At 30.5% G+C, this 13,865-nt stretch overlaps 2 protein-coding genes across 5 annotated transcripts in view; one reads left to right on the top strand and one right to left on the bottom strand.

Annotated features, from left to right (window-relative positions):
• Window positions 1-361: 361 nt before the first annotated feature.
• On the top strand, window positions 362-10,818 carry LOC130451223 (U2 snRNP-associated SURP motif-containing protein). The gene is made up of 15 exons (XM_056790105.1): window positions 362-575; window positions 630-746; window positions 806-902; window positions 1,010-1,205; window positions 1,385-1,544; window positions 1,697-2,205; window positions 2,335-2,450; window positions 2,514-2,625; window positions 2,923-3,165; window positions 5,675-5,861; window positions 6,263-6,416; window positions 8,674-8,872; window positions 9,099-9,365; window positions 9,732-9,794; window positions 9,909-10,818. The coding sequence occupies exons 1-15, from the start codon at window positions 558-560 to the stop codon at window positions 10,234-10,236; spliced, it is 2,766 nt and encodes a 921-aa protein (XP_056646083.1). The 5' UTR covers window positions 362-557; the 3' UTR covers window positions 10,237-10,818.
• A 549-nt stretch (window positions 10,819-11,367) lies between these two features.
• Window positions 11,368-13,865, bottom strand: part of LOC130451224 (proteoglycan 4) — a 28,979-nt gene continuing 26,481 nt past the window's right edge. Inside the window, exons 9-10 of one of the 4 annotated variants that reach the window (XM_056790106.1) lie at window positions 13,739-13,852; window positions 11,368-13,324 (exon numbers count right to left, since the gene is read on the bottom strand). In XM_056790106.1, coding sequence (XP_056646084.1) covers window positions 11,628-13,324; window positions 13,739-13,852 — 1,811 coding nt within the window. In that variant the 3' untranslated portion in view covers window positions 11,368-11,627. The remainder of the gene's footprint in view (window positions 13,325-13,738; window positions 13,853-13,865) is intronic. The other 3 variants (XM_056790108.1, XM_056790107.1, XM_056790109.1) reach the window with 3 other exon arrangements.

Here is a 13,865-nt window from a genome sequence, read left to right on the forward strand (position 1 = left end):
CAAATCCTTTCAAACTCAAAACGCTTACTTAAAATGGATGTAAAAAAAAATTCATTTTCAAATAGTAATATTTTATATTTTGTGTTTACTAGATAACTTGATAATTGGTAGCAAGGTCCCTGTAAAGGTATATAGCTAGTAGTTGTTTTTGTATTGAATCGTTTTTTGATCTGTCATATTTATTCATGGTTTTTAACCTATTCTATTTTTCTGTCGCACTTTTGATATGGATCAACTTGTGGTTTATTCTCGAATTCATAGTATGTTGAAATAAATATTACCTTCAGCTTTATTACGTCATCGAACAAACCGATTTCAAACTACATGTGAAATTGCCGTGGACCACTTTTCTATTTTTAACGAGTTTGACAGTTGACAGTTCATCCAAAATGGTTTCGTGTTTGACAGAAGCAAATACTATTGAATTATTTACAGTGGAAATATAACTCATAATGATCTATATGGAAAAAAAAATAAATGCAGTTTAATATTTTAAAATTTTAATAAATAGCAAGTAAATCTGTTCCACTCCATTTTACATTTAATAAAGGACCGATATGACCGATAAAAATAAGGTAAGACAAGCTTTTAACTAAGACCTCAAATATCTGAAACCTTTATTTTTACAGAATATTGCTGAACAAAAATTGAAAGCTTTTTCAATTGGAACTATGGGCAAAAGAAATCTATCTAAACGGGAACTTGAAGAACAAAGAAAAAGGGAAGAGGAAGAGGCAGCCGCTCATGTAAATATATTATCTAATGTATATGGAAACATAATACACCTTCAATCCATTAATTTTAGGTTTTCCAAGAATTTGTAGAAACTTTTCAAGAAGCTCCCATAAATGGAAGTTCTAAAGTTTGGGTTAAAGCTGGAACATATGATGCTGGTGCTAGAAGTATGTAGTTAAATATAACACCTGTGTATTTAGTTGTACTAAACAATAAATATCAACAGTATTGTTTTCAAGATATTTGTTATCTATTGATAAAAATCACTTTTCAGAGGAAGATACAAGGGAGAAAGGTAAATTATATAAACCAACTTCACGGATAGCTCAATCTCAAGAGCAAATGAGTTCTGCTGAGCGTGCTCAAGCATATGCAAAGTTATTATCATCTGATAAAAAACCTGAAAGGTTGGGAAAGAAAAAACCAGTCACTAAAAGTAATCTTGAATCATTTATGGAGGAACTAAGGCAGTATGTATAGAAAATTTTTCATATGCATCATCAATGAGTAGTGACTAAAACTATGTAGATATAATCTCTTAAATTGTTTTAAATATTATCAGAATTATTTGTCAAAAATATATATTAGATAACTCAAATTTTTTCAATGTAATTTTCTATATACAGTTAAACAATATTTTTCTTTTTAGAATACATGAAGAGAGGGAGGAGAGGCACAAGTACAAAAGTGTTATCAGAACACCCATAGAAAATGAATTAGATCTGTTAATGAGAAGTGGTGATGTAGGTTCTTTTGATACCGGTGATCCAAATACTACAAATTTATATTTAGGAAATTTGAATCCAAAAGTGAGTGAAACTGCTTTTAAAAATGGAGTCATCATATAATACCTATTCTATTTTGAAATCTATGTCTATACATCTCATATTCCATCGCAATCTGTTATTTCAACGACTCTATGAGCTTGATATATAATAATATTCCTCTTGTTTTTTTCCAGATTACTGAGCAGCAGTTAATGGAATTATTTGGCAGGTATGGTCCGTTAGCTAGTATAAAAATTATGTGGCCTCGTTCTGATGAGGAAAAAGCAAGAGGACGAAATTGTGGCTTTGTAGCTTACATGTCCAGAAAAGATGGAGAAAGGGCATTAAAGAATCTAAATGGAAAAGATATTCAGGGTTATGAAATGAAACTTGGTTGGGGTAAAGCTGTGATTATCCCTCCACATCCCATTTACATTCCTCCAGTTTTGCTAGAAGTTGCTCAGCCACCTCCTCCTTCAGGTTTACCATTTAATGCCCAGCCCGCTATTAAAGATAGAGATGTGTTACCAAAATCCCAGGAAGAACTTAATGATATACTCTCTAGAGCAGTTGTTAAAGTTGTTATACCAACTGATAGGAATCTTGTTATGTTGATACATAGGATGGTAGAGTTTGTTGTAAGAGAAGGTCCAATGTTTGAAGCTATGATTATGAATAGAGAAATAAATAATCCTCAATTTAGGTATGAACCTGTTATAAATTATTACTGATAACAATCAAAATTACTGCAATTTTTTTTTAATTAAAATGCAATTATTTATCCCATTCCATTGTATATAATTGACAGATTGAAATTAAAAAATTTTTTTAGGTTCCTATTTGAAAATCAAAGTCCTACCCACATTTATTACAGGTGGAAGGTATATTCGATTCTACATGGAGATTCTCAAAAAGAATGGAATCAAAAAGAATTCAGAATGTTTAAAGGTATGGGCAGATCATAGATTGCATATTAAGGAATATTACAGTAATACGGTTTTTTATTTTTAGATGGATCTATATGGAAACCTCCTATAATGAATTGCTACACTAATGGAATGCCCGATGATTTAATTAACAAAGATGAATCCAAAGAAAATTCAAAAGGAAGTTTGTCTAAATCGTATGTTATAATAATAGTTTTTTAAACAATAAAATAGCCAACCAATTTTGTTTGAAAGGAACAAACTTGCTGGAATCCAAAATTAATCTCAAAAATACCACATCAAAATTTTTATATTTGAAGAAATAATAAAAATAGCTAACTGAATTGATTTCATAATTTAGGGAGTGTAATATATTGACCCAATAAAAGTTATAAATTTGGTCAACTTGTAATGTTTAAAGAAGTGACAGATTATACTTGATATTAAGAACAGATATCTTATTTGAACTTTTTCATCTTTAAAATACTTTCTAGGCAGAGAGATAGATTAGAAGATTTAATTCGCCAACTGAGCCCTGAAAAAAATAAAATTGGGGAAGTGATGGTATTTTGTATTGAACATAGTGAAGCGGCTGAGGAAATCGCAGATTGTATAGCTGAATCGCTATCTAATGAATCAACAGCTTTAACCAAAAAAGTTTCAAGACTTTATTTAATTTCAGATATTTTACATAATTGTCAAGTAAAAGTCAATAAAGCCTCATTCTTCAGAAAAGCGTAAGTAATATATCTACATATAGAAAAAATTTGAAAGTAGTTTTCATAATTTCTAAATCTGAAATAAATTCTTGTGATGCTCTTGCTTCATTATTATCTTTCACACTTTGCATCATAACTGTCACCACTGATTGATCATTAAGTATTTATCAATATATGGTCCGCTATGTGCATTCATATATTTGCCTTGATACCTTTCAACACAATAGGTATATTTGTTATATTGATATACAGGGTGTCCCACGACGAGTTAAAATTATCTGTATATGGCAAAATACTTATAGTAAAATCATGAAAATTTCTACATTTGGGTTTTCGGATTCAATCTTTTTAACTACAATATTTTAAACGGAACACCCTGTATATTAATACATTTTTGAAATCTATGTAAAATTTTTCGAAAAATGCACACTTTTTGGGTTAATAATTTTTTTGTAAAATATTTGTGTAACCATTTGTGGTAAAGCCAAAGGAAAATAGTCTTTAATCTTAAAAATTTAAAGTAAATGTTCAAAATTGCTCCTTGAACTTCAATTCCTTTTTCAACTATTCTCAGTGCACCTTCATTCGTCGTATGGCTTATTATCATTTCAGAAAGGGAATTGAAGGAATTTCGAATTCTTAGCTGACAATCTTCTCTAGTTGTTAAGGCTTGTTTTATGTGACCCCATATAAAAAAATCTAAACGCGTTATATCGGGAGAACGAGGGGGCCACCGAAAAGGACCATTACTGCTAACCACCTGTCTTCAAATTGCTCTTCTAAAAATGTATTTATGACGATTGAATTGTGATCAGGAGCACCGTCATGAATAAAATAAGTTTGTTTAATTCGTCTGGTGGCAAGCGGTCTAAATAATTTTGTTTTAAATTTCTTAAAATATCAAGATATCTCACTTGAAAATAAATCCAAAAATATTGTAAAAAATACAAAAAACAGTGTTTTTTACATTATTAATTAGGAATAAATTAATTGATTGTGTTTCCTAACCATTCAAATTCCCTTCATAAAAGTGAAGTGTTATTTGATTATTTCTAATAGCACAAAAGACATTGAACTGCCACAGATCTTGAAAAGCACGTTCTTTGGTTAAATGAAGATTATCTTGACTCCAATAATGGGAATTGTGTCTATTAAATAATCCATTTTTCGTGAATTTCGATTCGTGGCACCAAATTATGTTTTTTTTTAAATCTTCGTCTTCCTGGCATTTTATTATTAAAAATTCAGCAAACTCCACTCGTTTAATAAAATCGATTGCTTCCAAATTTTGACACAAATTGTAAGAATAGGGATGCATTTTATGTTTTCGTAAAATACGGTGAATCGACAATTTGCTTACTCCAAGATCTCTTACGGCAACACATATTGATGCTTCTGGATAAGCAGTAAAATAAACAACAATATTAATTTCGGCATTATTATTGTCAATAACTGGTTTAATTCGATTAACTTTTGCTTCAAATGAACCACATAGCTTCAAATTGTTGGGGATTCTTTTAACAGTATACGAGTTTGGTCGTGGTCTATCTGGATATCTTGCAGCAATTAAAGTACATGTTCTTGTAAGAACTTTGTCACATTCACCATGTATTAAAAGCAAATTTACCTAATCTTCGTTATTAAATTGAGAACGAGCCATTTTAACTATTTTCGAAAGTATCAACAATGGACTAATGACAGTTAAATAAGTGTCATTTATTCCAAAGTCTACTAAAAGTATTCATAAAAAATTAAAACTTGTTAAAAAATACAATAATAATTTAAAACCTCAAATATCTCGGAAACGACTAAAATTTTGAACAGGATTAGTAAATACAATTTGATTTGATCTTTTTCACAGACCTTGACAAGGTAAAGAAAAATACTTTTTTATTTCTCGGGTCAAAATAAAATTTAGATCACACCTGCATTTCTAAAAATTTACAGAAAATATTTAATATGTGGATACCGGTAAGGTTTAGGTAAAGGAAGTATACATTAATTTGCCTTATTTTTTACCCCTGAATGCATTAAAATAGAAAAAACCGGGTGGTTCTATTTAAAAAAATAAAAAAATTTGATATTTATGAAGTTAAACTTTGAACACTTTTTATACACACCCTGTATAAAATAAAATAAAATTTTAACATAGATTCAAATACTTCTGACCTTGCTAAAAGCAACCGAAGAGAAACCATTTCATTAATAACTCGAGAAATATGCATTTTTGGAAAAAAATTTTTAGAGAAAAGTATATTAAAATTTTACATAGATTTCAAAAATGTATTAATATACGGGGTGTTCCACTTATAATAACAAAGTTACAGTCAACTTCCGGTAGAACCGGAAGTCGGCCATCTTTTAAAATATTTTAGTTAAAAATACCGTATCCGAAAACCCAAACGTAGAAATTTTCATTTCAAGTATTTTGCCATATACAGATAATTTTAACTCGTCGTGGGACACCCAGTATAGTTTTTTTATAAATATGTATCAGAATTATTAGTCAATATTCTATTATTTACAGATTTGAGAATAAATTATTGGAAATTTTTAAATATTTAAAAGAAACATATGACAAATTGGAAGGTAGATTACAAGCAGAAGGTTTTAAAGTTCGTGTTGTAAGGACATTGAAAGCATGGGAAGATACAATATATCCAAAGGATTTCATGTCCAAATTAAATAATATATTCTTAGGCATAGTGGAGGAGGTAAGACAGTTAAATTGGCGGAAATATTAAATGAAACATAATAATAATCAAAATTCACATTTCCATTTTGAGAGAAACTGATTCTCAAAACACTTTTCTCTGTGAGCAATATAATATTCAAATGTTTCAGCTTCTTTGAGTCTAAATAAGGAAGAGGTGGATAAGAAGTTGTTATTAGTGCTTGTTTAACTTCAAATAACTCTGTAACTTATTTATCCCTTCAAATATCAAAAGAATTGATAGTGTTCTGATAGTTTCTCATATATGAAACAGAAGAGCAAATAAACGTATAACTTTTTCTTGATCAAATTTAAACTATTAAATACTAATATCTTCATTTCACCCTATATTACATTTTCTTATACCTAGTACATATAATTTATAGCAATTTGCTTTGGTAGGAGGAAAAAGAACAAAAAGAAGTTACAGAGGATATTGATGGGAATCCTTTAGATCCTCAAGAGTCTGATGAAGATGTTCCTATGGATGGAGCTACACTTTTGAAAACAGCCATGATGCAGTATGAAAGTGATGGAGATGAATTGGATATTGATGGTATTATTACTGTTTCATAATATAACTTATGGTACCTACTGGCACCGTAAGATTAACAATGGTTTAAATTCTAACCCTGGCTTGATTCTGTTTTTTGAATTGCAGAGTGTCTTAAACCAAGTTCAAAAGTCTTTAAACTATCATTAAATTATACCCCCAAAACTAATTTAATCTTTAGTTAAACAGTTTTTAACCTATAATTCAGGTAATTTTGTGTTGAAAAACACAGCAGAAACAATAATTATCCTATAGTATTACACAATATCATTGTCTCTTCTATCATAAGTAACAAGACATTCTTTTGGTTTACTTAGCGGTAGAAGATATATATGAAGGTGATATTGGTTTTCTGTACATTGTAGATATGGGATTTCCCAAGAGTGTATAACAGAACTTACCATTGTACAAATATAGATAATTTTACCTTTTTATATAAAAGCCAACAATTATTAACATTTTGGAGCAAATGGAGTATAGTCTCATATTGATTTCACGCCTTCAATACATTAACTCTCTTATTATATTTTAATATATGTGGCTTTCGCTGTAATATCTAATGATCCTGGGTAGATTTCAAATTGACGTTGGCAAGGAAATTACTTGTAAATAATGGGATTTTATTGATTTTCTATTTATTTGAGGTCTATTGTTCCTTTATGCCAATTTCCCATATTTTTTACGATGAGATAATAGGAAATTGACTGGGATCAAATCCCTACTATGATTGTATGTACGTTTAAAATCAGTTTGTTTTATAATGATTATATTGTTTTCCAATGAATATCAAAGAGCTGTATTCCAGCAAAAACTTACTGGTAGTTGATCCATACATTTATTATACAGAATAGGGACTCATTCCAAGGAAGTAACTAGATAATTTCATTTAATTGTACAGAACTCCACAACAACTTTTTTTATGTTAAATTTGAATTCATAATGTTATTCTTTATTGTATCAATTCGTATCGTGAAGTTTAAAAAAACTCTCCTATATATCAGAATTTTCACTTGTCGAGGAACTAATTGGATAACTCATAATTTTCTATAGAAATTATCCACGAATTTCATTTTATTTTGCACTCTTTTGCTGATGTAACCATTTACATTGATGGGACAATAAAAAAATGAAAAAAATCATAAGTAATTGTTATATGAAATAACCAATTGCCATGTGTATGAGTATTCCTCCAATTTTTAAGCAAATCAGATAATCGATCAAGTAGTTTCAATAATTTCTTTTTAATCTGTATAAAATTTATTAAATGGTCTACTTCTTCGTTACTGGTTACTTGACTGTATGATTGAAGGGATTGCTAATAACCTGTAAGTGTTTGTTGGATATATGTATCGTGAAAAACATGCATTAGAGAGGCTTATTTCAGGTTGATGCAGAAAAATATAGAATAAAATAACAGAAAATACCTAATCATAAATACATTTTCTAATCAGCTGATTTTCATTTATCTAATTTCTAATAATTTGCTGCTGCTTACATTATGTGGGTTTTTAGTTTTTACTTTTATGTTGGGAGAGCTACTTCTGCCATGGTATGTAGATATCAAATGTTTAAAAAATTAAGTCTCGCATGCCGAGTTGTTTTCTTGATTTGTATGTTTGTTCGTTTCCTTGTTTTCAATAACGTTTCTGAATTTTGCGATGATATTAATTAGTTGTATTTTTTCATCAGAAGATAAGTGATTGTGCCAATTCATTTGATTTCTCCAGATCGGTGACATAACTTCAACTTGAACCTCATAAAATACTGTGCAAACGATTATGATTTAAATCGCTGTTTGAATTTTAGAACTTGGATTAGATATTACGGTGCAAGTGGGCATTAGGAAAAAAAATGACGATTTTACAAACTAAAATTGCTATATCTCAAAAAAAATCTATTCCAGTATTTACCTGCCTTATTCTAGAGAAGTTGTTTATAAAATGGAATCAAAGGGAATTTTTTTCTAAATACCTTATTGTTGATAACTTCGCCTATAAGTGCTGTGTCATTAATTATTTCATTTCACAATCTTGCTTAGTAAAATCAAAACCACATAATCTATTCAGTAAATTAACATTATTACTAATAGCATATTTGGTTTAATTTTTATTCCTAATTGTGATGTGCAAAAGTCCCTATCAATGCCCATTATGTGAATTTTATTTTCTCAATGTTAGGTAATATTCATTAATCTTCAATTATTGAAAGGTGTCTCCACTGAAATCTATGACTTAAAATATAGATATTTATTTCAATATAGGTCAAGAAATACAAGAAGAACCAAAAAAGGATTCAACTTTATCTGGATTTATAACATCTAAATGGGAGACCGTAGATCCAGAACAAGTTGAGGCGCAAGCAATGACAACTAGTAAATGGGATTTATTAGAAAACAGTCAAGATGACAGCAGAGAAAGTTCTAATGATAACCAAGATTATAATGATTACACAGATGTGAGGTAAATAGAAGTATACAAATATTTTTACTGATACTTGTTACTATTATTTATTAGTCATTTTTAGCGGGTAAATTACATTTATTTTCAACTTATAAAATAAAAAAACTTTTTACTGGATATGTGTGAACTAATTCAAACAAATCTATCAAGAGTCTTTATTTTTTATTGGGGGAATTCATATAAGGAAAAAATTGATAATATATACGATCATTTGTTGTGTTTGTAGAAATATGACTGAAGAAAAACGACAGAAACTAAGAGAGATAGAAGTAAGAGCAGTTCAGTATCAAGATGAATTAGAGTCTGGACAAAGACAGTTGAAAAGTGGCTGGACTCTACCCCAACAAGTAGAACATTACAGAAGAAAGTTACTTAGAAAATCTGAAAAAGAAAAAAAGGATAAAAGTGAAAAGACTCCAAAAAGTGAAAGACACAAAAGTGAGAAGAAACATACAGGAGATAGTTCAGATGACGAATTTTATTATAAGGAACTGTAAGTATTACCAATGAATAAGAAAAAATATAGTGAATATGAAAATAAAAGTTTGCTTTTCCAAGGGATGATTTTTAGATGTAATAAAAACTTGAATTTATTATCTATTTCATTAAATATATTGCCTTGAATGTACAATCACCATTGCGATTTGGTTGACACTGAATGTACAAAAAATGATAAAAAGTTCCTTATGAAAAGAAATATTGATTTCGAATAATAAATTGATTAAATACAATTAAATTCAATTAATACAGATATATCTGAAAATCACTCCACTATCAGACTCATTCTGGTGTAATGCTTTATCAAATTTATTAAAAAAATAGTAAACAGATTCACTTCATATTTTGCTTGATGTTGTAGTACTTCTAGAAAAAGTAAAAAACATGCTCGAAGCTCTTCAAGTGGTTCAACGTCCAGGCACAGGTAACAATATAAGTTTAAAAATAATTAACTATAACTTTTCATTGACATTTTTGTCTCTAGCTTCATTTTTATGTAATGTTCAATATTTAACAAATTGGATAACTTAAATTTTAGATCAAAAAGTCGATCTCCGCCTCGCAAGAGAAGCTCACGGGCTGTTAGTCCCAGTAGTCCATTAAGATTAAGAAGACATTCGCCTTCTCGATCTTCCCGCAAAAATAAAGATTCTCTTTCTCCTACAAACTCCAATGGCAAATACTCTCCTAAACGACATAGACTATCTCCACCATCCCCACCATCTAGAAGTAATAAACACAGAAGATCGCCTATTTCACCAGCAAGAAGTCGCCATGCTAGTCCTGGATCTTCTAGATCAAATAGATATCATTCTCCAGAAATTACTTCTTCCAGTAGAAAACATAAGCACAAACATAAACGTTAGCAAATATTGTGTTGTTTATTGAGTAATACATTAAGTAATAAATAACAAGGAGACAATCTGCAGGTATCCATTCAATTCTAATTGAAACTTCTTAAAAAGATTGCAGATATTCCCATATGCAGAAAAATCTTTATTTTTAATTTTATTAATTTTACAATTTTATTTGTAGCTAAATATAAGATCTAACAAAATTTGACTTAATATATCACTAAACAGAGAATCAGTAATCATCTTAAGTTTCCCGCTAGAATTATATTGAAGGTGATATTTCCTCATCAAATTATTATTTCTACCAATAAAACAGCTGAAATTGTTTTGCTTAGTCTATCAAATGAATTTGTAAGATATTTGAAAGAAAATGATTTTTTAAAAAGCCCAACTGCTCTTTTGTAGTTATAAACAATCTGATCTGATGATAGATATCCATGGTGGTTAAGTTGTGTCTCATTATTTATTACTTAGTGGTGAAATTTGATTGATCAAATATTTTTTTTACTGAAATGTCTTTTTTATTATTTACTACTTTAAAATTTACTTGTGATCTAATCATAATCATTATTCAATATATTATTACTTATACAATGTTCTGTTATTTTTCTTGAAATTACAACAAAAAATGTTCATTTCTTATCCTTCTAAAAAAGTTTGCAACATAAGAAAACTGTCACATTTACAATCTGAGTCTATTATGAGTCCTTGACATTTACTTAATATTCTGTTAATAGTTTACTGTTCATATTCCATGAGTCCTCAATTCAGAAAATTTCTAAAAACAAAATTTGCAACATCTAATATATTTGTTTTGAATACAACTTTTAATATCGAAATATGAAATGTTAATTATTGGTTCGTTTTTTTATGTATATATGAACTTGAGTTTTTTTTACGAATTCCTGGAAAAGTTTCTCTCTTTGTCACTGATACTCACATATATTCTTTATGTATAGCAATAACTTCAATATTATTTTAAACCTAAAATACATCGATTCATAATACCACCTTATATGTGTATAACTGAAAAATTTAGATTTGAAAATGGATATGAAACGCGCAGTAAAACGTTATATTGAAGATAATTTTTTGTAACATCTGTACAATAAGCAACAAATGATGAATTGGCATTGCCTAAAAACTAAGGAGTTGAATGGAAGTAATAATCATTAACTGCATGTGCATTTTTCAATGGTGTAATATACTATTCTAACAGTTAAATAAAACAACCAAAGAATATTCATTGTTTATATTAAACAAACAGCTTCATTAAAAATTAATTTAGCCAATTAAAAAAAAAATAAATAGAATAACGCTCCTGATCACACTCTAAGGCACAAAATTCAGTACATATCAACATTATAGTTGATAAAAATAATGAAAATGTAATAAATAGGTTCTTATTTTTTCTTTGCTGCTTTCTTTGGTGCACTAGCACTCTTGCGAGGAGGAGGCGTTGGCCCTGATGCCGCTTCTTGTGCAGGGGGTGTGTTTGGCACACTACCTTCTACTTGCAGTCCTCCTTTGGAAAAAGGAGGAGATGAAGCAGGATCTGTCGATTGCGGAGTTGGACATCCAGGAGTTGTTGGAGGGGTGGGCTCCGTCACTTTGGATGCTGGTGGTTTAGTAGTTTCTTTCTGCCTCGCTTGATTGGAAACTTCTTTTGTTTCAGGTGTTTGTTTTCCTTTAGAAACCTTCTTGGGTACAGATTCTTCTGATTTTTTAGATTCTCCTTTTGGGGCTTCTGCCGTTTCAACATTTTGAGTTCCCTTTGGCACGGCCTTAACATTTTCTGTAGGTACAGATTTTGAAGTTTTCACAGAAGCATCCATGGTTGTGCTTGTAACTGCAAGTTTTGTAGGTGTAGATTTAGATGTTTCTACAGATTTAGAATCAGGTTTTTCGACGGGTGTAGATTTGGGTGTTTCTACAGGTACAGACTCGAGAATTTCTGAAGTAGCTTTGGAAGTTTCAACAGGTACAGTCGAGACTGATTCTATTGGTGCCGTTTCTGACATTTCCGATGGCTTAGCTATGAGGGACTCTGTCGAAGAAGGTTTGGGTTTTGGTGCATCTTTTATAGTTTCTGTTGATGAAACTTTGGGAGGATCCTTAGGTGGAGATTTCGGAGTTTCCACGGGCGCAACTGTTAGTGTATCTACAGATATTTCTGCTGGTGAGGTTTTCAGTATTTCGACAGGAGCAGTTTTTACTGAATTGATTTCAGTAGATACGTTAACTTTTATTTCTTCAGGTGTAGTTTTGGGGTTATCAGTTGGCGTAGCTTTGAGGCTTTCAACTGGTGTATCTTTGGAGGTTTCAGCTGGTGTAGTTTTGGGACTCTCAGCTGGTATAGCTTTGAAACTATCAGCTGGTGTAACTTTGAAGCTATCAGCTGGTGTAGATTTGGATTCGTCAGTGGGTATTGCTTTTGTAACTTCTTGATTAATTGGATCAACAGACTTAGTTATTTCAGGTTCGACAGATATAACTTCGGAAGCTTTGGCTTGAACATCTTTGGAAACTTCCATAGATGTGACTTTAGAAGCTTCTTCTGGTATTACTTCTTGAGCTCTAGGTGATTCTGGACTTTGTGGTTGAGTTTCTATAAGAGAGGATAGTGTAGTTTCTGACGCTATGGGTATTTTTTTATCGGATAAATTATCAACTGGTTTTGAAATTGTTTCTGTAGTTGCTGGTGGAGGTGTAGATTTCAAGGGTTCAGGTAACTGTTTACCCATTTCTTGTTGTTCAGGAGAAGGCTCTGCGATGTCGGAGGTTTGTACTAGTTTTGCATCAATTTGTACCTGAGCGACTTGGAAAGTTGCAGTAGGGTTATCTACTGCAGCTTGGGCAGTTGTCGTAGGGCTATCTACTTTTGGAGTAATGGTATCAGAAATGTTAGAAATAGGAAGGGAAACTTCAGGAACGGCTTGAGGCTCCAAGGTAGCGGCAGATTTGTTTTCTTGTACAGTTCTGTCACTTAGTAATTCTGCGGTAGCTTCTAATTTATTTTCTTCTTTAGATTCAATTCGGGATGCAGGTACAGCTACTGAAAACTCCGTTTTATCTGGTTCTAGCAATGGTGCTGTTTTTGCTGAAAAATTGTCTTATCACATGTTGAATTGTTTAATTTTGTTAGTATTTCATGAAACCAAATAAATGACTAAGCTTGTTATTTGCTGATTTTTGACAATATTACATTAATAAGCAATTGTGACAGTGTAATTGTTATAACAATAATAGTTCTAATAGTGTGCTTTCTAAATTTGTCAAAAATAATACATTATTAAATTTTGGGGGGTTTGTTAATGCAAAAAATTCTAAAAATACATTCTTTATTTGAACAACAGTAAATCTAGATGATAACTTTTAGTAAAAACACAGACTATGGACCTATTACAAGTACGAAATGTATGTATGGAATGGAAACATTAATCAAGCAAAACTGTAGCAGTTAAGCAATAGGTCCGTGGTTATCTTCATTTTTGGCTGAGTGCTGTTTGTTCACCTTTATTAGGAGAAGCTTCTTTGTATATTGTCGATTCCTTAAGTTTTTCGGGCGAAGCTTCTTTTTGTGTTGGCTGATCAATAAGTTTTTCTTCAATTGGTGTTGGAGTGGATTCTAAATTTCCCAA

The sequence above is a fragment of the Diorhabda sublineata genome, chromosome X (genome assembly GCF_026230105.1).
Source record: "Diorhabda sublineata isolate icDioSubl1.1 chromosome X, icDioSubl1.1, whole genome shotgun sequence".
NCBI lineage: Eukaryota > Metazoa > Arthropoda > Insecta > Coleoptera > Chrysomelidae > Diorhabda > Diorhabda sublineata.